General features: G+C 29.7%; 4 protein-coding genes and 1 long non-coding RNA gene across 7 annotated transcripts; 4 read left to right on the top strand and 1 right to left on the bottom strand.

Annotated features, from left to right (window-relative positions):
• The first annotated feature begins 1,215 nt into the window (after positions 1-1,215).
• Positions 1,216-11,883, top strand: LOC131667890 (serine/threonine-protein phosphatase 6 regulatory ankyrin repeat subunit B-like). Of its 3 annotated transcripts, none has more exons than XM_058941640.1 (6): positions 1,216-1,312; positions 5,133-5,183; positions 5,342-7,901; positions 8,014-8,404; positions 10,138-10,511; positions 10,582-11,883. In XM_058941640.1, exons 3-6 carry the CDS (start codon positions 5,444-5,446, stop codon positions 11,247-11,249), a joined length of 3,891 nt encoding a protein of 1,296 aa, XP_058797623.1. In that variant the 5' UTR covers positions 1,216-1,312; positions 5,133-5,183; positions 5,342-5,443; the 3' UTR covers positions 11,250-11,883. The 3 variants fall into 3 exon arrangements, with proteins under 3 accessions (XP_058797623.1, XP_058797624.1, XP_058797625.1); XM_058941641.1 differs by lacking the exon at positions 1,216-1,312 and adding an exon at positions 4,716-4,784; XM_058941642.1 differs by lacking the exons at positions 1,216-1,312; positions 5,133-5,183 and having other exon boundaries at positions 5,605-5,746; positions 5,823-7,901.
• Positions 7,687-13,929, bottom strand: LOC131667903 (uncharacterized). The gene is made up of 3 exons (XR_009302229.1): positions 13,820-13,929; positions 13,469-13,739; positions 7,687-7,772 (listed from the first exon to the last, which is right to left on the bottom strand). It is a non-coding gene; the product is annotated as an uncharacterized LOC131667903 (long non-coding RNA).
• A 1,326-nt stretch (positions 13,930-15,255) lies between these two features.
• On the top strand, positions 15,256-16,314 carry LOC131667806 (SET and MYND domain-containing protein 4-like). The gene has a single exon (XM_058941514.1). It carries the CDS (start codon positions 15,256-15,258, stop codon positions 16,312-16,314), a length of 1,059 nt encoding a protein of 352 aa, XP_058797497.1.
• Positions 16,315-16,526: 212 nt separating this feature from the next.
• LOC131667902 (uncharacterized) lies at positions 16,527-17,348 on the top strand. The gene is made up of 4 exons (XM_058941663.1): positions 16,527-16,628; positions 16,694-16,870; positions 16,935-17,074; positions 17,143-17,348. The coding sequence occupies exons 1-4, from the start codon at positions 16,602-16,604 to the stop codon at positions 17,144-17,146; spliced, it is 348 nt and encodes a 115-aa protein (XP_058797646.1). The 5' UTR covers positions 16,527-16,601; the 3' UTR covers positions 17,147-17,348.
• A 2,527-nt stretch (positions 17,349-19,875) lies between these two features.
• Positions 19,876-20,957, top strand: LOC131667901 (uncharacterized). Its single transcript, XM_058941662.1, has 3 exons — positions 19,876-20,100; positions 20,230-20,394; positions 20,561-20,957. Exons 1-3 carry the CDS (start codon positions 20,011-20,013, stop codon positions 20,801-20,803), a joined length of 498 nt encoding a protein of 165 aa, XP_058797645.1. The 5' UTR covers positions 19,876-20,010; the 3' UTR covers positions 20,804-20,957.
• Positions 20,958-24,416: the final 3,459 nt, after the last annotated feature.

The raw sequence follows: 24,416 nt of genomic DNA, 5'->3' as shown, positions 1-24,416 counted from the left end.
TCGATACTCCGTGCGCCAAGTGCATCTTTCCCGCACGCTCGGCAGAAAACGTGCGTTGAAAATCGCACTTTCCACGTGCCGTAACAAGCAATACGGCACGGCACATATTCGCTTCGCTCGGGCGTAAACGCCACACGAGACAAGAATCTGCTTTCCCGCACTTGAATCGTAATGCACTATTCCTATATGCTTGGAACGTTGAACGACTTACTTGTGTGAGCACCCAGATCACGTGACCATCAACTTAATTCTATTGTCGCAGATCACAACGTTGTTTTATAAACGTCTAAGGACCCGGCCACGTGTGTACGTGCGGATTGCCGACGGAAGCGCGCGACTTTAAGGAAGGCTTTAGTGATATTTTTCGTATCAAACTGTCAAAAAAGTCATTATGTTTTAGAAGTTCTAGCAAATAGTCGCGAACATACAACTACTAAAGACTATAAACAACTGAGATTAAATAACTTCAGAAAGGTTTACGTGGACCTGAATACACCATAATTTGTCTACTGCTATAAGTCACTGATTATAGAGCTATCTATTAATGAAATCCTTGATATTGCTTTTAAAATTTGACAATAAGCTAATCTTTGTGTGCGAGTATCCCGATAACTTGTTCTTCTTCCATACAGAATGCTAATCAGTTCATTTAGATTATTTTTCTTGGTGTACCTTGTATAATTTTATTTTACATTGTCGGGCAATTTAAAATTAATTTGAAGGATATATTGAATGAGTGTGCTCGGTTGTATTTTGGTAAAGTTTGATATAGAGTGATTTTACTGCATACATTGGCAATATCAAATATTATTATGTTTTTTTAGTAATAATCTAGTAATACTAGAGGATTTTACTTTATCGTACGCATCCATCCGTAATTGTACATGCGTGACTGTAGCCAAAGAGTATAGCAGTTAAGTGAAATTGAATTTTTACTTGAAAAAATCGAAACCATATCAATGAAATAATATTTCAGTTACCACTTCATAACCAAATGAAATATGCTTTCCGTTAATTATTCACATGAACAATATGAATTTTCATTTTTATTTAATAGCATTACCTCGCTGTAAAGAATTTAGAAATAAAAAGGATTAATCCTGTAATTCACTTTTAAATTCATAATTACACCTATTGATAATGAGCTTGTTAAATTTTATTTATTAATCCGCTTAGGCATCTATATTCGTTGCTTATTCAGTGAGGAAGTTGATCAGCTGTTCTTTTATAACGTGTATATAAATATTCTTCTGGATACTCATTTCTATTAGTAAAGAGAGTTCACCAGAACGTGTTACAATAATATTCTGAGGTAATTGAAATAATTATTATACAATAATTGAAATTTTTACGAAATTTAATTTTTATTAAAATGCAAGTTGTCTTTGGTATAACAGCATTTTGTAAGTTTGCATTTGAACAGAAATAATATATTATATTCCTATCATACGAACATAATTGACAATAGGCAAGTTATTTCACGATCGAATGTAGTTAAACGAGAATAGTAATCACTCAATCGAATAATGATAAACAAATCGAATAACGAAAAACGAGAATCGATAAAAAGTAATACGAATGTGTCGCTAAATCTAATTATTCGTGATAAAAGTAACATAACTAGGACGTACTAAAAACATCCCTTTAAAATTCGCAATTTAAAAGAAAACAACGCGATAAATTCAAAGCATTAATTACAAACGTAAATTGTTCGATGAACTAGAGATACGTAAAAACTCATCATCGATTGTAATTTATATTTTTTTGATTTGTCTATCAGTAATATATTATTTTAAAAAGTCATAAAGTATCTTATGTATTGTATACAATTTTTTTTGAGGACAGAAAAATGCTATCTCAACTAAAATTAAAAAAACCGCAATTAAGAAGTACTTTTTTCATATTATCGACAATTCTGGAATACTCTTGCAGTTTTGGATACTTCTAGGCTTAAATTCGAGAAGAATTAAGATATTTTATAAATGTATAACAATCAATTAGAAATAAAATTCCAATACACTTGAACTAATTGAATGATATCCCTAGATAACGTAACTAATATTTGATTCACAAACTCGTATAGATGGTTCAAAATGAACACGAAATCAAGGAATTAAAATAAGTTTCACATTATAGACATTACGGAATACTGTGATAAAAATCGGACTATAGTTTGTACTTGACTATGAGTAACATCTCTGTAATCGCTGACTTCAAATTTAATATAGTTTTCTGAAAGAATTATTTTTTAGAATTTTTGAATTTTTTTTCTTACCATTATGACGTCTAGTTAACAATAATTGAATATGTTTTTTCCTCTTTTTGCTAGTTTGCTAGCCGAAGTTGCCAGCTGAACAGACACACTCTTGCTCGCTCTCACTAACAGAAAGCCTATGGCCCCTGTAAACACGGCTGGCAAACGTTAACAGGTTGACAAAGGGGGAGATCCAAATGACTGCAATGTCTTTTCAGTTTCTCACGATTTCCATTGAGCTTTCCTCTTTAAAAAACCTAAATAAAATTTACTCTTTGCGTTTCCGCTCTGAAATTTTAACGGTACTAGCCATGTCAGACACGTTTCGCGCGCTGTCTTCTTTTTCATGTCTTGTCATATTGATCAACGTATTTAACATAAGTTACTTTTTTCAAAGGTGAATTTTTCAATTTTTTCACAGCATACTGCGGAAAAATGTATATTACGCAAATAGTTCCGCGTATTCCTAATTTATGATTTATTTTACCAAAAACTACTATAAACAATCTTTTAGTTCTTTTCAACTATACAGGTTTAATTACTATTGAACGTTTACATTGATTTTAATCTTACACATTCACATATCGGAATATCGATCAATAATAAAAAAATAATAACAATTCCAAAGTATAACCTCATGTTTATACGAAACAATTCACTCATTGCTAGTTTCATAACATATACTAAAACAATAACACTATAACTTATTTTTGTAACTCTCGTTATCTTCAAAATGATCCGTATTATTTATGATAAATTGAATTTATAGTACTAAAATCTCAACTCGAAATCATATGTAGACGCTTATTTGCCACCACATAATAGTATGTATATCACGTATGGCAATAACTCAACCAATAAAATCACGAATAAAATACATTAATATAGTATTCATCACTTTGTTATAAGAGGATAAATAAACAGTTATAGTTTCAATTGATACAAAAAAAAGATTCGATTTTTTTATCTATTATGAGGATATCTCGTAAAGAGTTGAAGCACTGTGCAACTTATTTAATAAAATAAGTCAATGGCAGAGTTATATAATTCAAGATGTACGGATTTTTCAAGTTTTAATAAATAAAAGTATTACATATCTTTGGTTTCATTCAATCAAAATTGTGATCTGCAATAATCCATTGAATTAGTATTTTTTAATTCTAAAAACCAACAATGAATAAAGCTCTTTTAATTGTTTGATTTATTTTATTGTTCGTATATTAGATTTGAGTCTAAGGACCAAAAAATCACATTTGCTTGGTTAACGCTACTCCTAGTTGAATAAAGTTAAGTCATGGCTACGTGTATTTATTATATCCAAAGTATTGTTTAAAGCTACCATTAGCTCAACTCCGGGCTGTAATTGTAATATATCCTATTACATTGAAATCGGCTGCGTTATCTCGTACAAACTCAGGTTATAACTTAGAATTACATTTCACAGAAAATTCTTGCTGTACATGTCCAATTTCATTTTTGATCAAAGACTAATGTTGATCCTTACATATTTTTGCTTCCACATTTGCATTCCCTCTGTGAATAAAAAAACCTAAAAAGATTAGTCTAGTATTTATAAAATGAGTTTTTATTCGCTGGTTTGCATTAATAGCAGTTATATAATATTTTGTAAAGTATAGGAATCGACGAATAAATACAGGTAATTAATTAAATCGATAAGAATCACTTTTACTTTTAAAGGCTTTTACGAAACTCAAAGCGAGCAGCAACATAAAACGGAGTCTCTCCACAAGCGTTTCGCTCATTAACATTTGCTTTGCATTTCAATAATAAATTAACGGTGTTAACTCGGCAATGACTCCACGTAATGCCTAAAATTACCCTTTCCCATGAGAGCCAGATGTACTGGTGTGTAATCTTTATCCTGTAATTGTAATAACTGTAATTGACTAATGACGTAAATATCTGTATTAACATTAAGCAAAATATCAAGTAATTAGTCAAATAATTACTTTTTATGAAAATGATAAATTAATTTAAATTTTCAACCTAAAATCTTAGCAAATAATCAATTATAAGTAAGTTTATTCATTCTTCTTAACCGTAATAGGTCAACTAAACTTTGCTGTTTATAATATGAAGTTATAAATAAGATTACACGTTAATAAATATCTTAGAAAGTAATATTTTTAACAATTTTTTCTATATTTATATATATAAAACTATGAAATCATTCTTACCTCTCCCAAACTTTAATTGATTATTTATTTAATATTCAAAGTTGACAGTTGTGAAATTTTTAAATTATATAATCACATATATATTTCATCGTGTATTAGAGTATTGAAGTTCATTTGCAAAACTTTTGATTTTTGAACAGCTGTTGAAAGTTGATAAAAAAATGAAGGTGTTATGAGCGCGCGCTAGACGGGTCTAGTTATTTTATAAAAATCAATCTTGTCAATACTAATGAACGTCTTACTACGACGAAAATTATTTCACAAACAGTAACACTAAAAGTAACATTACACAAAAATTATCAAAATCATTGTTTTATACAAATTAATCTATTGTGAGTTAATGCAAGTTTTACTATAACGTTACAGTAAAAACAAAAACAATTTTATTTAAACGTGTACTATAATTAATAAACAAACTTAACCTTATGTTTGCCACACTTGACCTATAATTAAGTCCGAATCGGTATACACCATTAATTCCAGGGACCTTAACTGAAATCAATATTTCAGGATCTTAAGTAGATGGAATTTGTAATATAAATTGTAAATTATGAATTATAAATTAGCTTGTCAAAAGTATGATTAGTGAATTTTATAATTATTTATCTATTTCTAGATATATAGTCTATAAAATAGTAATGTTTTCATGATTTATCTATTGATAACTTCTCTACTTTTAGGTTACAGTTGCAGGAAGTAAATTGGGTTTATTATTGAGAGTCATTCGTAAGGTAGGCAGAAAATAAAGAACAGATTTATTTGTTGATGTTTGGTTTGGATCATTCACTACATTTGTTTTCATGAAAAAACTCTTTTATAATTTTATATAGCTTAATTTTTACTGATATTATGATACCATCTGAAACACTTGTGATGCTATTATTTTCAGAAACAACATAACATCCTCATAGTTATCAACTTTTTATATAACAAGAGAGCATATATTCAACACTAATATAATATTTCTCATGAATGATATTGTTATAACAAAATGTTCACTGGTATAAGAAATAGACAACTAAACAGAAAACTGGCTCAATTTCGACATGCTCTTGACTCAGAAATCGTTAAATACAAATATGACATTAATTGGATCATTAGTAAACTTAAAAATATTAATTGTAGACTTTTAAGTACTGAATACTTGCAGCTTCTACATCCAAAATGGATTGGTTATACAGCGCTGCATTTTGCTGTTGATAAAAGTGATTCCGAAGTTTTTGATATTTTGTTACATTATAATGCTGATTTTACTATACAAGATGAAAAGGATTTAACACCACTTCATAAAATGGTAGATGATAGTGCTTATACTTTATTTTATGAAGAATATAAAATAGATGATCCTTTAATTAACATACTGTTATCAGCACACTCCAAATTCAGGAACTTCCAAAATCCTACGAATAAAGATGGATTTTCACATTTTCATATTGCCTGTGCAACCAACAATGTTGAAGTTGTAAATGGTTATTTGCTACGCAGAGAATTCACTAATCAAGCTGTCAAGGCAAATGCATCCTTTTTTCCTGGATTTACTCCATTACACTTTGCTGTAAAATATTGTGCATTTGAAACAGTAGATTTACTTTTAAACTGTGGTGCTAATGTAAAAATGAGAGATGCTAAAAAAATGACAGCCCTGCATATAGCATTGGAGAGAAAACTAGAAATTATTAGTGATATTACTGCAGATAAAACAGTGAGAAACACTATTGATAAAATATTGCAGTTAATGTTAAACTCACTGAGTACTAATTATCAACTAATTACCGATGACTGGGGCTTGTCTAATTTTCATGTAAGTTGTGTATTGCAAGATTCAACATATGCTGAACATTTTTTGCAAACAGATATAAATATTGATCATGCCATAAATATGAATTCACCACAATGGGCAGGCTATACTGCATTACATTTCGCTGCTCTTTGTAATCTTGATTTATTTATTTCACTTGCAAAAAGAAGAGCAAACGTATACGTTAAAAATGCAGAAGGACTCACACCTTTGGACATGTGTCTGGACAAATATGAAAATTATGATCTTTATAAAATTATGTCTACAACAATACACTGCAAAAATATTGTAATTTCGGATGGCAAAACAAGATTATATGATATAATTTATTCCATGCAAAATATAGAAAACTTTCATATGTTTTTAACAAGACTGGGTACAAGTGTTCGTATTTGTGACTCACCATTGTGGCCAGGATTTACACTATTGCACTTAGCTGTAACGTTGGCTAAAAATAGAAATAAGGCTAGCGAAGCTAGCGAGAAGATGAGTCTAGCAATTGTGAAACAGCTTTGCATCGAAAATAATGATATTTTTTTTAGTCAAGATATTCATGGCTATACTGCAATTCATCTCGCCTTTCGATTAAATAGAAAACCAGCGCTCGACCTGTTGCTGGATTTTATGAATGAAATGCCTAGCTTTGTTGATTTTGTCGATGAAGATGGATTGTCGTTTCTGCACATAGCTTCTGCTCAAAATAATATTCAAATTATTGCACGAATACTAACAATGGAATTCAATGTAAATATTACCTATAAAGGACAATCTCCTATTTTCCCGAATCTATGCTGTGGATCAACGGCATTGCATTTTGCAGTTGTTAACGGATGTGCCCTAGCAGTAGAAGCATTGATGTCTTGTGGTGCAGATGTAAATGTAAGGAATGCCCTCGGTTTGACTCCTATACACATGATATTTCTCAGAGAAAGTAAAGAAATGGGTGATATTATATTGACATCACCATTCATGAAAGAAATCATTGTCAATGGTATTGGATTAAGTCATTTACATATTGCGTGTTTTTGTGGGAATGTAAATGCTGTGAGACATCTTCTAAACATCGGAGCTGATATGAGCGCAATAATAACTTACCCATCATATATAGATAAGCAATGCAAAGAATTGTCGTTTGTGAAAAAGTATGCGGGTCACTCAGCGTTGTCCATAGCTTACGAAAGACACTGTTATAGTACGGTCAGCTTGTTGTTACGACGTGGTGCTGATATTTTCATGTCACTTGCGGAAGGAAAAATAATGTTATATGAAGTTATTAAGGTTAATCATAGCATTTATTTTAATTACTTCGTAAGAAAGTTAAAAGGGAATCAAGCAATGTATGCTCGTTTACAAGCTGACACTGGAATGACTTCACTTCATATTGCTTGTCTCCACTCTGATCTCTCCGCTATCCGAAGAATTATTGCCACAGGAGAAGACGTCAATGCACAACTTCGAACACATTCACCGATTTGGGCAGGATACACGCCACTGCACATTCTTATCCACATTGATGACATATCTATAGCAAAACATATGCGTGAAATAATTAAAGTACTATTGGTAGCCGGCGCTAAAGTCACAATACAGAATGCACAAACACAGACTGTTATACACATGATGTACAATTTTTTATGTGATGATATATCGGGTTAGTAAAATTCGGTAATGCTTTTTATTCATGCCTCTTTCAAAAATCATAATATTTTCAATATTACGGTCTTTTATAATACGTAATGTCAAAATTCGTTACTAATTTTCAGATGAGTGGAGGCATATATGCATCAATTTGCTGCTGGAAGGTCAAAAAGATTATAGCGACAACCCTGTGAATACGGACGGTGTTAGCCATTTTCACATCGCTTGCTATGTTTGCAACGCCGACGTCGTCCTTAAATTTTTAAATTATAATTGCAATCAGATTATTAACGCGCCGATAGACTTCTTTCACATTGACGAACCTGGTTACACGGCTTTACATTTAGTTGCGGACAGTCATCGACAATTTGTCGGACTCCCAAAGCGACTTAAAATAATTGATTTGTTATTGAAGCATGGAGCCAATGCCAACTGTCAAGATTCACACGGTGACACACCGCTACACAAGTGTGCCCGTTTAACTTCTCAATTTGATCTTTTCGAAAGACTTATTAGGTATGTATTCTACGATTGTTCCCATTTTGTCATTCGATCAAGAAATTTTTAGAAAATTCACTAAACATCGATTGCAAAAGACTTTAAGCGTGAACTAGCAGTGCCTACAAAGTAAAGCATGTATATTAATTGACAAAAATGAAAATGAATTTTTCTTAACAGTATACGAACCAATATATGGGTAATTCTTGGCTATTTCGATTGACTTGTAACCCTTAGGTTACTGATTTCTTTTTCATTTGGTACAATTGTTGTACACATAAAACTGAGATTTTTCCCAAATTTTGGAGACGATACATTAATTATATCAAAAGTTATTAACAATTAAAGAAAAATGATAAAAAATTTTCAAACGGCTATATTTTAAAAACTAATAAAGATATCGAAGTCGGATTTTTTTCAAAATACTTATAATGCCTTAAAATTTCGAAATAATTACAACAATAAACAATAAAAATTTTTTTTCGAAAGTTATTAACTTTTTGTTTAAACAATTGCTAATATCTCAAAAAGTATATTTTTTTTTTGAAAAATTCTTGCTCCTACGTATTCCTGAGGATTTTTGCTATCGAAATCAATCATAAAATTGAAGGGCCCGACATATCGGAAAGCGTAGCCCTAATCAAAAGAAGACGCCTCGGCGTAAGGCTGCGGTAGCGCTCCAGCGGACTCACGGTCGAAAGCGACCGGACACCGAGGCATCTTCTTTTGATTAGGGCTACGCTTTCCGATATGTCGGGCCCTTGAATTTTATGATTGATTTCGATAGCAAAAATCCTCAGGAATACGTAGGAGCAAGAATTTTTCAAAAAAAAAATATACTTTTTGAGATATTAGCAATTGTTTAAACAAAAAGTTAATAACTTTCGAAACAAATTTTTTATTGTTTATTGTTGTAATTATTTCGAAAGTTCAAGGTATTATAAGTAATTTGGGAAAAATCCGATTCGGTATCTTTATTAGTTTTTTAGATTAAAGCTAAAGTACCTTTCGACCGTGAGTCCGCTGGAGCGCTACCGCAGCCTTACGCCGAGGCGTCTTCTTTTGATTAGGGCTACGCTTTCCGATATGTCGGGCCCTTGAATTTTATGAATGATTTCGATAGCAAAAATCCTCAGGAATACGTAGGAGCAAGAATTTTTCAAAAAAAAAAATATACTTTTTGAGATATTAGCAATTGTTTAAACAAAAAGTTAATAACTTTCGAAAAAAAATTTTTATTGTTTATTGTTGTAATTATTTCGAAATTTTAAGGCATTATAAGTATTTTGAAAAAAATCCGACTTCGATATCTTTATTAGTTTTTAAAATATAGCCGTTTGAAAATTTTTTATCATTTTTCTTTAATTGTTAATAACTTTTGATATAATTAATGTATCGTCTCCGAAATTTGGGAAAAATCTCAGTTTTATGTGTACAACAATTGTGCCAAATTAAAAAAAAATCCGTAACCTAAGGGTTACAAGTCAATCGAAATAGCCAAGAATTACCCATATACGAAAGACATTCTTCTGGTAAAAAAAATCTAAAACTTAATTAAAATACCACTGAAATTAAAAAAAAACTATATATTCTCAATCACTCATTACTTATGGAAATATTACAGTTCAGTTTTTGCAAAGTATTCACTTATCCATCTATGTTTCATTTATTTCTTGATTTAATAATAATATTCAAATTTTATCTTAATCATACTGATCGTTACGTACATATTTTTGTATTCTTTTTTATAGAGGAGGAGCCAATCCGAATACTAGGAACGTATTAGGAGAGACGCCACTAAAATATTTTTTAGAATCAATGACTGTTCCCATAGACGGTTTAAAGTCTCGGTTAAGATTGGGATGTAGCTTGAATGCTCATTGTGGTATCACTCATAAAGGTTACTTAGGTGAAATTCTTACTAAGCTCAGGACCGAGGATATGCAGAATTTAATTTCCGCAATGATTGTAAATTATATATCCGAAATCGAAGTGGATTATATGGGCCGCACAATCATTCACAATATCGTTGCTGTAGAACCACCAACGATTACCGCAGACATATATATTTCTTTGATTGACATGTTATCGGAAATTGAGGATATCGATGAACAAGACGATTGCGGTAACAATCTATTGCTTATTTTACATGGAAAAAAATTGTTTTTATATAGTAATTTTTACTTTTTCAAAAGGTCGAACTGCACTCCACATCGCTGTACAATTTTACAACTTCGAAGCCATTAAGGGATTGTTACTCGCCGGTGCTGATATTAACGTAATCGATAATCATGGGACAACTGCATTAGCTCATGACTTTATTTCTTGCAATCAGTGTCATATTGAAAATACTTGCGCGCATTATAAAACGCGCAAAATTTTATTAACTCACATCAAAAAGTTGCAAGCGTGTGGGTTACACGTAATACAGCAAAATGCAAATTTTGCAGCCCAAGCTATGAGAAATTATCGAAACCCAGAAATATTGAACGACCATTTTTCTAATGAACTTGAAAATGCTAAACATGAAGAAATTGAACCGCATGGAATCATTCTTTATGACTTATTGTGTGAAACTGGTGTCGTTACTTATTATCCAACCATGGCTAAAGTGAAGCGTGAAGGTATAAGGAAATTCTTTTCTCCAGAGAGATTTCAATCAATGAGATATCGTTTTCCTAACCTCGCAGGCTTATTTCAATTGCAGTATAGAAAAGCTATAGCAAGACCAAAACTGCTTGAGTTGTCCACAAATTCTTTGTTTGCTTTAACAGGATTTGCGGTACCGGAGATTTCCGAACAAATTTTTAAATTATTAGGAAACTCAGACTTAGAGCATATAATTATATCATCAAACATTTAAAAAAATTTTTTAATACATGAAAATGAACTCTCTTATATATACTTATTTCATTGACTGGAAACACGTTCAGTATTTAATAAACATGCCTAATAGTGTTAAAGAAACTTTAGGTATTTTTGTCATTGCTGATTTGAATTTCAGTATCTTTTAAGATCCTTAATTAACATATGCATCAATAAATATTGAACCAATTATAGTTTAACTAATTGTATGTTCTTACTTCCTGTGCATTGTTTATAAAATAAAATATGTTAATTATGTAATTGAAAATGTTTTAAATGTTATCTAATGAATATTGTGCTTCATCTATATTTTATTTATACTTAAGTTAAAAAACCTTGTATTTATTTAAAATTAATGTTATGAAAATATTTAGCTACGGCTAACACCAGATACCAAATTGTAAAAATATGTTTACCGCTCACTGATTCATATTATGTCATGCTAAACAGAGGAATCTTAAATGTACATATCATGATTATATTTGCAGAATATTTTAATTATAAATTGTATTATAAAATGAATTACAATTTATTTAAAATACATATTATTTTATTTTATTGTGTAATATATGAACTGTTACATTTAGGACAAGGCAAAGTAGAACGATTCGTACTGGATAATAAAGTTTGAGTAATAGCGATTATTTGCTGTAGTATTTTATTTGATATATTGTAATAATTTCTTATAATTTCTTTTTACAAAAATAGATCTATTCATTAAAACTAATGTTGACTATATCATTATACATTTGTTATTTTCAATTGTCTATAAAAAATTATTTAAACAAATTATGACAAAAGTTATTTTATAAATCTAAGTTTGCCAATCGATTCTACAGGAAAAATTATGAAGAAAATGTAACACTTTTTATGTTGTATTTTTTAATGTAAAACTCATATAAACAATGGTATGATGAAAGAGAGTACAGATGCTTAGACAAAATACAAATTAAAATTGAAACCTCAAACAAATCAACAAATAAATAAAATTACGATTAATCTATTGTAAAATTTAGTAGAACACTATATTTTTAGTTTCAATTTTTTTAATATACTAAAAAAATAATTGGATAAAACTATCCTTTACCAATAACCATTTTTTTACAAAACTTTTACTTAGATAAGATAATTTATTACTATAAAATACTCAATAACGCAACATCATTTAGTTGTTCAAAAATGTTATTTATAATATTATTTCCCCCAACCCTCCTATCCACTACATTTTTGTCCTAAAGTAAAAATTGCATGCAAGTAGGCTGCCGCTAATACCTTTAGAGCCTATAGAGACTATTTTTAAATCAATTTTGTAGTTGCAGGCAAGTAAAGATTATAATATAACATTTTTTATTATAATTACGACGCGGCAAATTTTGTACATTGTTCGATCAAGTTCGATATCGTCGTTTTGTAGTTGTAATAAAAATTGTTCAATTACAATTTTTATATTTACAACTAAAAAATTGACTTGATAATAGGCTAGGTTCTAGGTATTAGCGACAGCCTACTTGCATGTAAAGTTTTATATTTTGAAGGAAGAGAGAAATTTATAGAATAATACACTCTCAATATTAATTCGCGTAACTGAACATTAAATTAATAGTACGGAAAAAGCTCTGGCATATTGCCGATTCGTTGTTTGAGATGTTGTCTATGGGGAGAACTGACTCAGGGCAGGTAGCAGAGCTTATTTAAGATCTTGGAGCAGAGCTTCCTTATGTGATCAAAATATGCATCAAGACCATTTTTTTTCTCGAAAACCATGAGTTGGAAAAAACAACTGCTAAGAATGTTTTTTGTTTTAAATATCTGTTACGAAAAATAAAAAAAATGTTTATTGCAAACAAAAGATAATTTTTTAATTGTTGAATTGTTGATTAATAATAATCGAGCCGATAATCCAGCCATGAAACTTTAGATTCAGCGGATCAAAACAGCAGGCAAGAAAAATCTCGCTGACAGAATCGTCCAACCCTGAATATGCCATATGCTATATAATGCTTATGGCAACTTACGGGGGATCCCACATCTTATGTTAGGGAGTTCCCCTAAAATGTTATATTTATAGAGGCTTACTGCTACAGGATATCGGGCGTGTAACAAGATCATCAAATTAAAAAACAAATTTGGGTTATTGGGTTATGCAAACAACGATGAAAAATATAAATCTATTATATATTAACATTATTGGTACAATAATATATATAATTTGACTACCTTTTTTCACTCTGATGGACGATGTCCAACGTCAGATGTGTCCTTGAGCAGAAATTCCCTTAAAGCTTTTTCCAAATAGATTTTATTAGTTTCTATGTACGCAAGCATTTCACTATAATTGATTACGTAACCCTGCAATATTGTCAACTGTCACAGACTGTCACGCAACTTTCAATATCAAATAACTTTCTTCTAGTATTTTCAATCACCATGTGTTTTCTATTTTGTCTTTTTAAAAACAAAATAAACATCATTACATGTATAGCATCCACTGTAGATTAATGTACCTTATTAATATTTTTGTAATCAAATCAAGTGTGAACAAATACACATATATTTGTAGGTACATACAATAAAACCCATTAAAAGCTTTGGTTACAATCAACATCGGAACGAAAAACACAAACTGATGCCATAAAATGCGTTATCGACTCGGAACAAGCAAGTCAGGAGCAGTGATTAGTAGTGATGGACGATTTTCATCGATGTTTAATAATCGTCCGATTATTTTCGTACATAATCGATTATCAAGTCGATTATTTGAGCCATTGATTGATCGTAGCTCGATTCATTTTTAACTTGTAATCGAAATCGAAGTAAAATTGCGTGTGCGCGACAAAAATTATTATAAATTTTTTAGATACGGAAGACTAGTCAATTAAATCCCAACCCACCCCAGTGACATTGAAAAATCAAAGATATTCAATTAATTATTTAATTAATTATGTGTGATTATAATATTGGTTTTATTTTTAATATGATACTTATTTGATCATTTATATTTTAAGAAATAGTAAGTAAAAAAAATATTTATTTTATTATGGTATTCTGAATATAATTTAACTAAATTTAATATACATCAAGCTTCAACGAATTTTATTTTACTAATGAATTTTTTCAACGTCTAGGATGAGGATCAAATCACTGGAAACAGTGAAAATATTGAAATATCTAGATAAGACGACATTCAATAACAAAACTAAAAAACAAAAAGGCAAGATAAATTTCGATGGAAATTATGCAAAAACCTGTGCTTGAGCTTATCACGTCTTGCACATCATCATATTGGGATTATCAATTTGTGTATGTCACTTACGTTGTGCACCTAGTCTTTTTCATTTTACTCAAACTCAAAAAGTAAAAGTTCTATGAAAAAATTTATTGTAATTAATTGGGTCCATGATCAATTTCATTATTGTATAGTAGAACATTGAAAATAATAATAGTTGGATTCGATAAATTTCGTTATTTAATAAACACTGGATAAATTATAATTATTTAAATGTTTCCGCCAATTAATCGATTATCCGATTGTTTTAGATTATTTTAGCTGATTAATCGATTAGTCGATTGGAATAAAGTTTGATAATCGATTGTATTCGATCGATTGCTTTTGTGATATTTAGGCCCTCGCCACATATGCGCATATGCGCGCGTACGAGCGCGTACAAACGCGTACAAATCGCTAAAAATTTTGATAGTGCCAACAACAGAAAGTTACTATTATTCCTCGCATGCCCCAAACGAACACACTTACTCCCGGAACAAACGTATCATAAGCTTCAATAATATAGCGTTATGATACGTTTGTTCCGGGAGTAAGTGTGTTCGTTTGGGGCATGCGAGGAATAGTAGTAACTTTCTGTTGTTGGCACTATCAAAATTTTTAGCGATTTGTACGCGTTTGTACGCGCTCGTACGCGCGCATATGCGCATATGTGACGAGGGCCATAGAGAGAATAAATGGATGGATCACGAGACCGCCTGAGAACTCTTTATTTTGCAAAATGTTTGTTCAGTCAAAGCTTATTCAAGCTAATAAATTTGCGGGATATTGCCTAAAATTTTCTATCCAAAGTGATTTTGAACATCAAATTAAAACTTCAATTGAAGTACTGAACGAAATAGTTCCTTTAAATGTTAAGTATGAATGTAAAAGCAATGTTAGATCAAACACTTTACGTCAACAAGCTGATAAGTTATTTTTTGAAATAAAAGGCACAGTAAGTGGACTTTTGCATGTATGGAAAATTTATTCCGAAAGTATAGCTTATGCAGAAAATAATTCTAAAGAATTACCTTTAGCATATGCTAATAGATCAGCAGTTTTATATCATTTGAAAAACTATGAAGAGTGTGTAAGGGACATCAACAAAACATTACAATTAAGTTATCCTGATTCTTATAGAGCTAATTTAATAAGAAGAAAAGCCAAATGTTTGAAGTTATTAGGTAAACCAGAAGCTGATAATGATTGTCAAGAAGCCACGAAATGGTTGGAAAATGTACAATTAAGTGACAACAATAAAGAAGAAATTACAAAAAACATACAGTCTGCTACAAAATTTAATATGCAAAAGTCTCAAAGTAACATGATAAGACAAGCTTTACCAAATATTGTAAAAAACAATAAGATCCCCTGTGCATCAGATGCTGTGGATATAAAGTATAATGTGAACTATGGAAAGCATGTTGTAGCAACTCGTAATATTAGTGTAGGAGAAGTTTTAGTAATCGAGAGACCTTATACTTTGCAGCTGTATTTAGATCACATTTATACTCATTGCTCTCATTGTTTTGCAAGAGCATGGGACAGTATTCCTTGTCCTAATTGTGTTTATGCCATGTACTGCTCTGAATTATGTCGAGAGGAAGCATGGAAACAATATCATGATGTTGAATGTTCTGTTAAAGGCTATTTTGTTAATATGAAAATGAATGATTGTTTATCATTTAGTCTGAGATTAGCTTTAATAGCCATCAGAGAAGCTGGCAGCATTGAAAAGCTTGAGGAAGAATTAAACCGTATTGATGATATCAAAGGTGAGAGAAAAAGTTTTCACTAATTTAATTGTCGACTTTATAACAGTGATTAATTTCAGATCCACTAGAAAAGTGTTTGTTAGATGGTGTTTATTGCAGTGATATTTATAGAGCACTTTACTGCCTTGAAACTCATAAAAGTAAAAGAATATGGACAGAGCTGATTAGTCTTACATTGGATAGTGCCATTATTATTTATTACACATACATTTCTACCTTATTTTTTGGAGAAAATTCTGACAAAAGTATTAAAAAATTATCAGACAATCCAAAAGTGATTTTTGTGGCTAAACTAATAGCTCATCAATATATGACTTTAGAAACAAATGGTCATGTAGTAAGTAAAAATGAATATGCTAAAATTTATTAGTTTTTAGAAATTTAAAAATTTTATATTTGTAGTTCACTGAAAATGACCGTAGAGGTGAAAACCATGATCTTGGTGCAGTAATTTATTTGTTTTGCAGTCTTTTTAATCATAGTTGTAATCCAAATGTTACTAGGATTCCTGTAATGGAGAATGGCAACAAGCCTCAACAAATGATTTTAGCTGTTCACCCAATAGAAAAAGGATCTCAGGTATAATTAATATATTTTGTTTGTGGATAAAAGTTATTTTCATAATTTACAATTTTTATTTCAGATTTTTGACGATTATGGGTTTGGTTATGGTTCTGAATCTCTATCTAGAAGAAAAGATCTTTGTCGCCATTACAAATTTCTTTGTAAGTGCAAAGCTTGTGAGAATGATTGGCCTTTACATCAAAATTTGAAGTCCAATTTGTGAGTAACTAGTTTTATATACTTGTTTATACTATTTTCAACTATTTATTTTATTTTTTTTATTGCAGTTAATTACAAAATCTAGAAAAAGTCAAGCGAAATTGAAGAAATGGATTGAGAAATATTTTCTTTACAAAAAAACTGTAATGAGTGCTGATTTTCAGTTTTTAGATTCTGAAAGTCAATCGATTTTATCAAGCTTAGCTAAAGTAGTCACAGAATTATTTAATTATAGTTCACAACCAAATGAAGAACTTTATGATTCACTAATGATACTTAGACAGGCTTTTTTATTTATTTATGGAAATAGAATAGATTTTTAAGAAACATAGAAAAAAAATCGTTATTAACAACTCAAAAGAATACTGCAATAACTTAAAAATTAAAGCCTAGTGAACGCAATACATCAGTTTATTTAGTCAGTTCAACATTTAACAAAACTAAAACAATTAAATAAATTAAACTAATAAAAAAATCTATTTGTAAAGAGTTAACACGCTAAGAAAATATTGTTGTCTAATAATAATTCAACAATATAGTTGATTTTATATTGATACTCAAATGCCTGAAAATAATATTTTCAAACGCTTAATAAACACTAGAACTCTTATGCTAACGAAAAATTAAAAATTAAAATTTCAACTTTTTAAAATCATGCTTTCATAAAAAAATCATAATGAAAAATCAAACTCCACACTTAAATGTTGATGTCGCCTACACGTATATGCTACTTACATGAACTATCAACATCATGACCAAACAGCAACCATTCGTAAAAGAAAGTTAGTTAATATATTGATTTATTGAATTAGAATAAGATGTACTTGAAACTCAAAATTGACGGAATTTCATCTAACTGTTAAATAAAACAATTAAAATTATATTGATCGTGCTTGATCACGATCTGACATTGGCAACTCAACAATTTCAATGGTAACAATATTTGTGAGATAGATTCCTCTCTAGTCTAGATGATATTTTGTTGGACTAAACTGACAGTATATTGTCTTTAGAGAAGAGTAAAAATCTACACGTTTTTCTTTTTGACGCTTGTTGTGATTGATAAGAACAATCGGCCGCAACGATCGCAGGCTTAAATAGTGAACTATTTGTTACATATGCTAATTTTTCAGATTAAGATTCATTTACGCTAAGTTCAGTTATGGTAATTGTTGTAATCTAAAAATAAATTTCATTTATTCTGAAATATGTAAAATATATTGGAATCATATAAGTAAATGTTTCTTGCATCGCTAGATTCGTATATTAGTTTCTTATATTCACCTCCTTTTGATATATGATGACTTTAATACTACTTTTTTGCTATCTAAATTAGTAACATATACAAAAAGTCTCTCCATCCATATCGCGTGAAATAATTTCAAGGCTTTTCTCAAATAATACCACGCGCTTTCTGTTATTACTGTCGGTTCTAATAGATATTGCAGGTATGTTTCCTGGAAGTAGTGTAAGATCCTTGAGCACCAGCGCCAAATATAGTGTTAATTGTTATTGAATGAGGCTCCGAATTAGGTTCAAATATATTTATATAAAACAATAGTGCTAAATTGTCACCTTTCAAGCAAACATAATTTGATGCTGCTCAAATACACCTGTAATAAGTTATCTCCATAAATAAAAAACTCTATTTTTAAATAATTAAGATAATTTTGATATAAAACATTTACTCGGTTTCTTGAGATATGAATGGTGCATAAATTTTCTTATTTATCTATTTTTTTCTAGTTATCGTATAGGAAATCTCAATACCACTATTATAAATTGGTAGAATGTGATGTAAGGTTCCATCCTTAATGTGCCATTAAACATCTTCAATCCTGCAAACATTACAACAGTATTACTTGATTGAATTGTCTATGAAAATACACATAAAATGCATTGTATATTTTATCTAACATGTAACAAAAAAATTCTATCAATATCTCATTACAAGATATTGAAAGAATATAGATTTGTGGATACAGGATCAAATATATAGAAGAAAAACTGAAATAAAATAAATTAGTTTGAATGTTCAGTGCAATTATTATATTAAGAATATAAAATATAAAGTTTACTGACTTTTATTTATAATTTTGAAATGATTATCAACTGTTTTGTCGTTACATGTGTCAAGCTGTCAATCATGTAATAATGCTCACATAATGAACTCAATTTCAATTGCCACAAGTGATAATCATTACAAAAAACATTGGACAAAAATAAATAGCTATTTATAAAAATAAATTATATGAATTAATTTCTTATTGTAAATAGCTATAACATTTTTGAAGTAGTATTGATTTAATAAACTGGTATAAAAGCAAATTTAGATCTTATTCTATGTTGAATTCATGAGAACATAATTGAATGCAAGATATGTATTGAAATTAACATTCTCATAAATTAAGCATCAGATAAGATCTCTATTTGCTTCTATACCAGTTTATTACATCAATACTACTTGAAAGATGTTATAGCCATTTACAACAAGAAATTAATCCCTATAATTTATTTTTGTAAATAGCTGTATATTTTCATCGGTACTACTTTTTGTGGATACATTCTGAGTAGTATTGATATGATAAACTGTTATAAAGCATAAATGAGATCTTAGCCGATGTTGAAATCATGAGAATGTTAATTTCATCCAAAAACATGTCATGAAATGAACATTCTCATGATTTCAACATCGAACAGGTCGCCACCGCCAGGCCAATGGTTAGAGCTCGAAAGTTAGAGCTAACACCACGCGACAAGACGTCACGAGACATCACATGACAGTTGATATTACACATGACCAGACATTACGCACGCAGTTCTTGCAGTGTCCAGTTCCCGTAAAAAGTTTCCACTAATAGAACTTTTGTTAATAATAAAATAAAATAAATAATTCGTGAACATTATCGTCATTTGTTACGAACAATTATTGCTAAATGACGTCACAAACAGTACAACAGTTTTTTGCAGATTATTTCAAAACAATGTTGATTAAAGGATCATATGTCGACTTTTTGGATCCTTCTGTAAGTTTCAAGTTTTCGAGATCAATTAAAAATTAAAAAATGTAGAGTTACTTATACTATGTTATCAACGTAATCTACTATTATAGATTTAAATATAAATATTCTAATATAGCTGTATATTTTTTACAGTATTTGGATACTTCAGATCTCAAAAATTGGCCATACCAACACTATGATACATTAGAAAACAATAATTTACTGCAATATGATACTGCTACTCTTAATGGAATTATCATGGAGAATAATTATTTAAAATATCGCCTCCGAAAAACTCAAACCACGAAACTTTGTAATGTGAGTATATTTTATAAATTCTCATTAATTTCACATAGGAAAGCTAATCAATATAAACACAATATTTCTTGAAACGCTTTATATTATTCCTTACCATGTTTATAATTTAGGTAAATCAGATCACCTGATACATATACTATTAAGATCATTTTTTATTATTATCTAGGTATTGGATATTCAAACTAGTAGTACACAAAGTCTAAATGAAACTGTTAATACGCATTGTAATATTAGTAAAGATAGTTCTATTGGATATGGAGAAAGGAGTCTTCAAGAAGATGAAATTCCAAAGGATTTTTTGCACGATTTTTTATATTTGATGGAAGCAACAAAACACTTACCTATCAGAACTCAAAATATTGTTATTTTACACTTTGCTGCTGAGCATCGTGAACGAATGAATAAGTAAAGTACAGTGCTGAAGTAAATTAGTTATATTAAATTAGTTTATATTGTAACAACTTTATTGTCGATTCATATTTTTATATTATTGTAATAAAAATTATATTCAATGTTAATTGAAAATATTAATTTTTTTTTGTATCTTTGAGTACTACAAGCATGTTCTTTGAGCAAAAATAAATTCCTCAATTAAAATAATTTTATTATATTATATATAAGATAATATATGAGTTGTAGATTTGATTATAAATACTTTGATAATGTGACAAAAAAGTTAATCATTAAAAACTAAAATCTCAATGTTAATTAATTAATTTAAAATCAATTTAGTTGAATCTTGATTCTAATTATTGTTTGCTATTATTTTAAATTCAAAATAAATATTTGTTTTCCCTAAACACGGACAACACTTTAATGTAGAAATCAGGAACGTTATGTATTCTAATATATGGTACACGACATATAGAATAAGGTATACGACACGGATGTTTGAAGAGCAACGTTACGCCGTTACAGTGTTGAGAGGAGGGGAAAATGAATAAGAGTCTGTCTGCGTTCGGCAATATTTACCGTCTTTCGTCTGTTAATTTTGCGTTTGAAAAAATTGAATCTCAACAATCAAGGGTACGATGAAATAATCGTTTTTTATTGCTTCCAAATGTTTTAATTGCTAAAATTTCTGAGATGGCAGTTGCCATCCTCTTCGCCGCACCGATGGGTGCATGTATTGGTGTTTACGCGTGTTAGATAGAAACATTTCAAACAAAACGCTTTTATTGATAATCACGTCGTAACGTTTATTCTATATCAATAAATCTCTTGAGACTTTGACCAAAAAATGCTTCTAACAAGACTACTGAAAATTCTACCGACGTGTGACAACCCATTGTTTTTACCGAATGTATACGTACGCTTTTTAAAAGCAACTTACTCTTTTTACCGTTAAAGCTATGGAAGACGTGTCAATTGGACAACTTGCCTCAGATACGCCAAAAGTTACATAAATTATCAGAGATGGCAAGTTGAAAACAAACCTGAATATAAGGATTGGACTTGTTTTAAACTACTAGTGAAATGTAGAATTATTTCATGACTTCTGTACATAGGGACGGAAGAATAACAGTACAGATAATAGAGTATCTTTGGAAATGTTTATTCTATTGGATAAAACTAAGGAAATAATGCTTGTTTACTTAGACATAGTTATTTTCCTGGAAAGGCATCTAAGAGTATAATTCCAAAGAATCTACTAATAGGCAAGTCTTTTCCTCTGATTAATAATATAAAGCAGCCAGTTTTATCTTCTAGCTCCATTATAAAATTTAGCTGGAGGGTCAAATGCAATGACTTCTCTTTCCAAATCTATGAAAAAGCTCTATAATCATGCAATACGAAATACTATTCTTAAAAATGACCATATTAATTGGATGATTCAAAATGGAAAACAATGTAAATTAAATTTATTAGGATAGAGTTTAGTCAACAGTGAATTAATAAAGTGACTATAATGAAGATGATAAAGTTTTTGATTGAATTATTTTCAATGATGAAGAAACCAGTTTATCAGAACAAAAAATGAAGTACTATGTAGGATTTTATCAGTTTGATTGATTTATTTTCAAAATATACTATGATGCTCTATTTACGTATTGCTCTTGAATATTGAATATCTATATACTATCAATAATTATTTTCATATAACTTGATTACCTGTATTTATAGCTATATCTATAGATGCTAGTGTCAGTTTGTGAATGAGTTCATAATTCAATTTAGCATTGTTAATAGTTAAAAGTGATAGGCCCAGCAAACACATAATAAGCATGTGAAAATTAAAATAGTGAAAAGTTATAAGAGCACTTAAAATGTTTAATAATTATTGAAGAGTATCATTTATTTGACATTAATAAATCATAATTAATTATCATAATTAAATCGTAATTAAAATTAATGAATAATAGTTTACAACACTCAGCAGTGAAAAGTACCAAAGTTTAAAAAAATGCATATGTATTAATATTAAAAAAGTCTAAAATTTAAACGTTAAAAGTAAGATGTGTATGCGTGCGTAAAAAGTAAAGTGAGTATGTGCATGTGACAAGCGTGTTACTTCTTTATATCTTTATTTTCTTAATTCGATAAATTTATATACGAAAGTGTTTTTACAATTTACATAGTTACAGATAATGGAATAAAATAAATATAAACCGCTTGTTATTTTAACAATTCTATCTTCGCTTCTATACGCAAACGTTTGCTTGCGTACGTTTCGGATGAACGTTCACGTATAAATTAATATCTGTGCATTTATGGTAGAATAAATAATGTATTTATACTTTTAATTTAAATTAGAAAGAATTTAATAAAAATATACTTTTTAATCCGGTCATCAGCGCGCTTGATTAGTTTTTTGAAAATACTGCAAATAAAGAAGTTATTCAGCATTTTGAAACACCTGAAAATATAAAACCTAGTTTCAATCTATACCCAAAATTAAAAAAACATTGGTAAATAACATTATTTTCCTATTCAAATATAGGGAACTCACCGAGTAGACTATTTTCCATGATAATTAATTCGAATTCAATTAAGAATAACTGAAAATAATGATAAAATTAAAAATCACATAAACATTCAATTGATTTTCTTTATTTACAGCTTCTACTGATGATATTTACCTGAAGAGGATCTTTTCCAATAGCGCATTGAGCAGCTGTTAAAACATTTTTGATGAGAGATTCAATGCATCTATAAACCAAATGGTCGTTGACGCTTGTTTTTTAAGGAAACAATAAATGGAAATTCTCCGGGCTTTGCTTTATTTTCGCATCGTGCAATGCTTTTTGCTACGTATTGCAAGCTAAAAGCCATATCAATGTTAAATAAGGTAATCGTTTGAAAAAAATTGAAAATCAATTCTAAGAATCTCCGACTAATACAAAAAACACTGATAACCGTTCAGTGTATGCTATGGCTCCCGTAAATATCCATAACTTCTTGGATGATAATATTAAATTTCGAATAGATAAAAATACGATTTTGTCTTAAAGCTACATTCTTCACGGCATAAATAACTTTTTGAAAAAAATTAATTTACTTAATCAAAATTTGTACTCGCTTCAATGATATAAAAATACATTGGTTCCAATCACTATTTTATAATCTATCTTTAAATCGACGGGTATTTCATAATAGCTTTACGCTAAATTAATGTCTATTTGAAAATTATAACGGGCTTATTTTGTTATATCTCGAGAGACGGAGGCCGTTATAACGTCGGAACACTTACCGATTCCGACTTTATATCCGCTCTGCTGCACGGCTAGATGTCATTCAGGGAGTGGGAGTCGAAAGAATAACGCGAGGGAAATCGGATAGAATTTCTCATATATTGTCACTAAGAAGAACAAAAGGGAATTCTGGATTGAAAGAACAAAAAGCCGAATACAGCCCTTGCATCAATCTATTTCCACCGATCCAGATCGTGACATTTACTATGATGAATCAAAAATCAAGATAACTTGTTGCATTTACCTCTTACTACTACGCATACTTGCTATCGACATTTAACATATACTCAAGCTGTTTATCTTAATAGTCTGTATTTATTAGTAAGTTTA

This window comes from Phymastichus coffea, unplaced genomic scaffold (genome assembly GCF_024137745.1).
Source record: "Phymastichus coffea isolate CEN01 unplaced genomic scaffold, Cenicafe_Pcof_1.1 PCOF00071, whole genome shotgun sequence".
Lineage (NCBI taxonomy): Eukaryota > Metazoa > Arthropoda > Insecta > Hymenoptera > Eulophidae > Phymastichus > Phymastichus coffea.
This window is presented reverse-complemented; position numbering and strand designations above follow the sequence as displayed.

Excerpts from the sequence above, each read along its gene's own strand:
- LOC131667890 (XM_058941640.1), top strand. The coding sequence starts at position 5,444 with ATGTTCACTGGTATAAGAAATAGACAACTAAACAGAAAACTGGCTCAA. Across the intron at positions 7,902-8,013 it reads TTTATGTGATGATATATCGG|ATGAGTGGAGGCATATATGC; the intron begins GTTAGTAAAATT and ends ACTAATTTTCAG. Across the intron at positions 10,512-10,581 it reads CGATGAACAAGACGATTGCG|GTCGAACTGCACTCCACATC; the intron begins GTAACAATCTAT and ends CTTTTTCAAAAG.
- LOC131667901 (XM_058941662.1), top strand. The coding sequence starts at position 20,011 with ATGACGTCACAAACAGTACAACAGTTTTTTGCAGATTATTTCAAAACA. Across the intron at positions 20,101-20,229 it reads TCGACTTTTTGGATCCTTCT|TATTTGGATACTTCAGATCT; the intron begins GTAAGTTTCAAG and ends TATTTTTTACAG. Across the intron at positions 20,395-20,560 it reads AAACCACGAAACTTTGTAAT|GTATTGGATATTCAAACTAG; the intron begins GTGAGTATATTT and ends ATTATTATCTAG.
- LOC131667806 (XM_058941514.1), top strand. The coding sequence starts at position 15,256 with ATGTTTGTTCAGTCAAAGCTTATTCAAGCTAATAAATTTGCGGGATAT.
- LOC131667902 (XM_058941663.1), top strand. The coding sequence starts at position 16,602 with ATGACTTTAGAAACAAATGGTCATGTA. Across the intron at positions 16,629-16,693 it reads TAGAAACAAATGGTCATGTA|TTCACTGAAAATGACCGTAG; the intron begins GTAAGTAAAAAT and ends TTATATTTGTAG. Across the intron at positions 16,871-16,934 it reads CAATAGAAAAAGGATCTCAG|ATTTTTGACGATTATGGGTT; the intron begins GTATAATTAATA and ends TTTTTATTTCAG.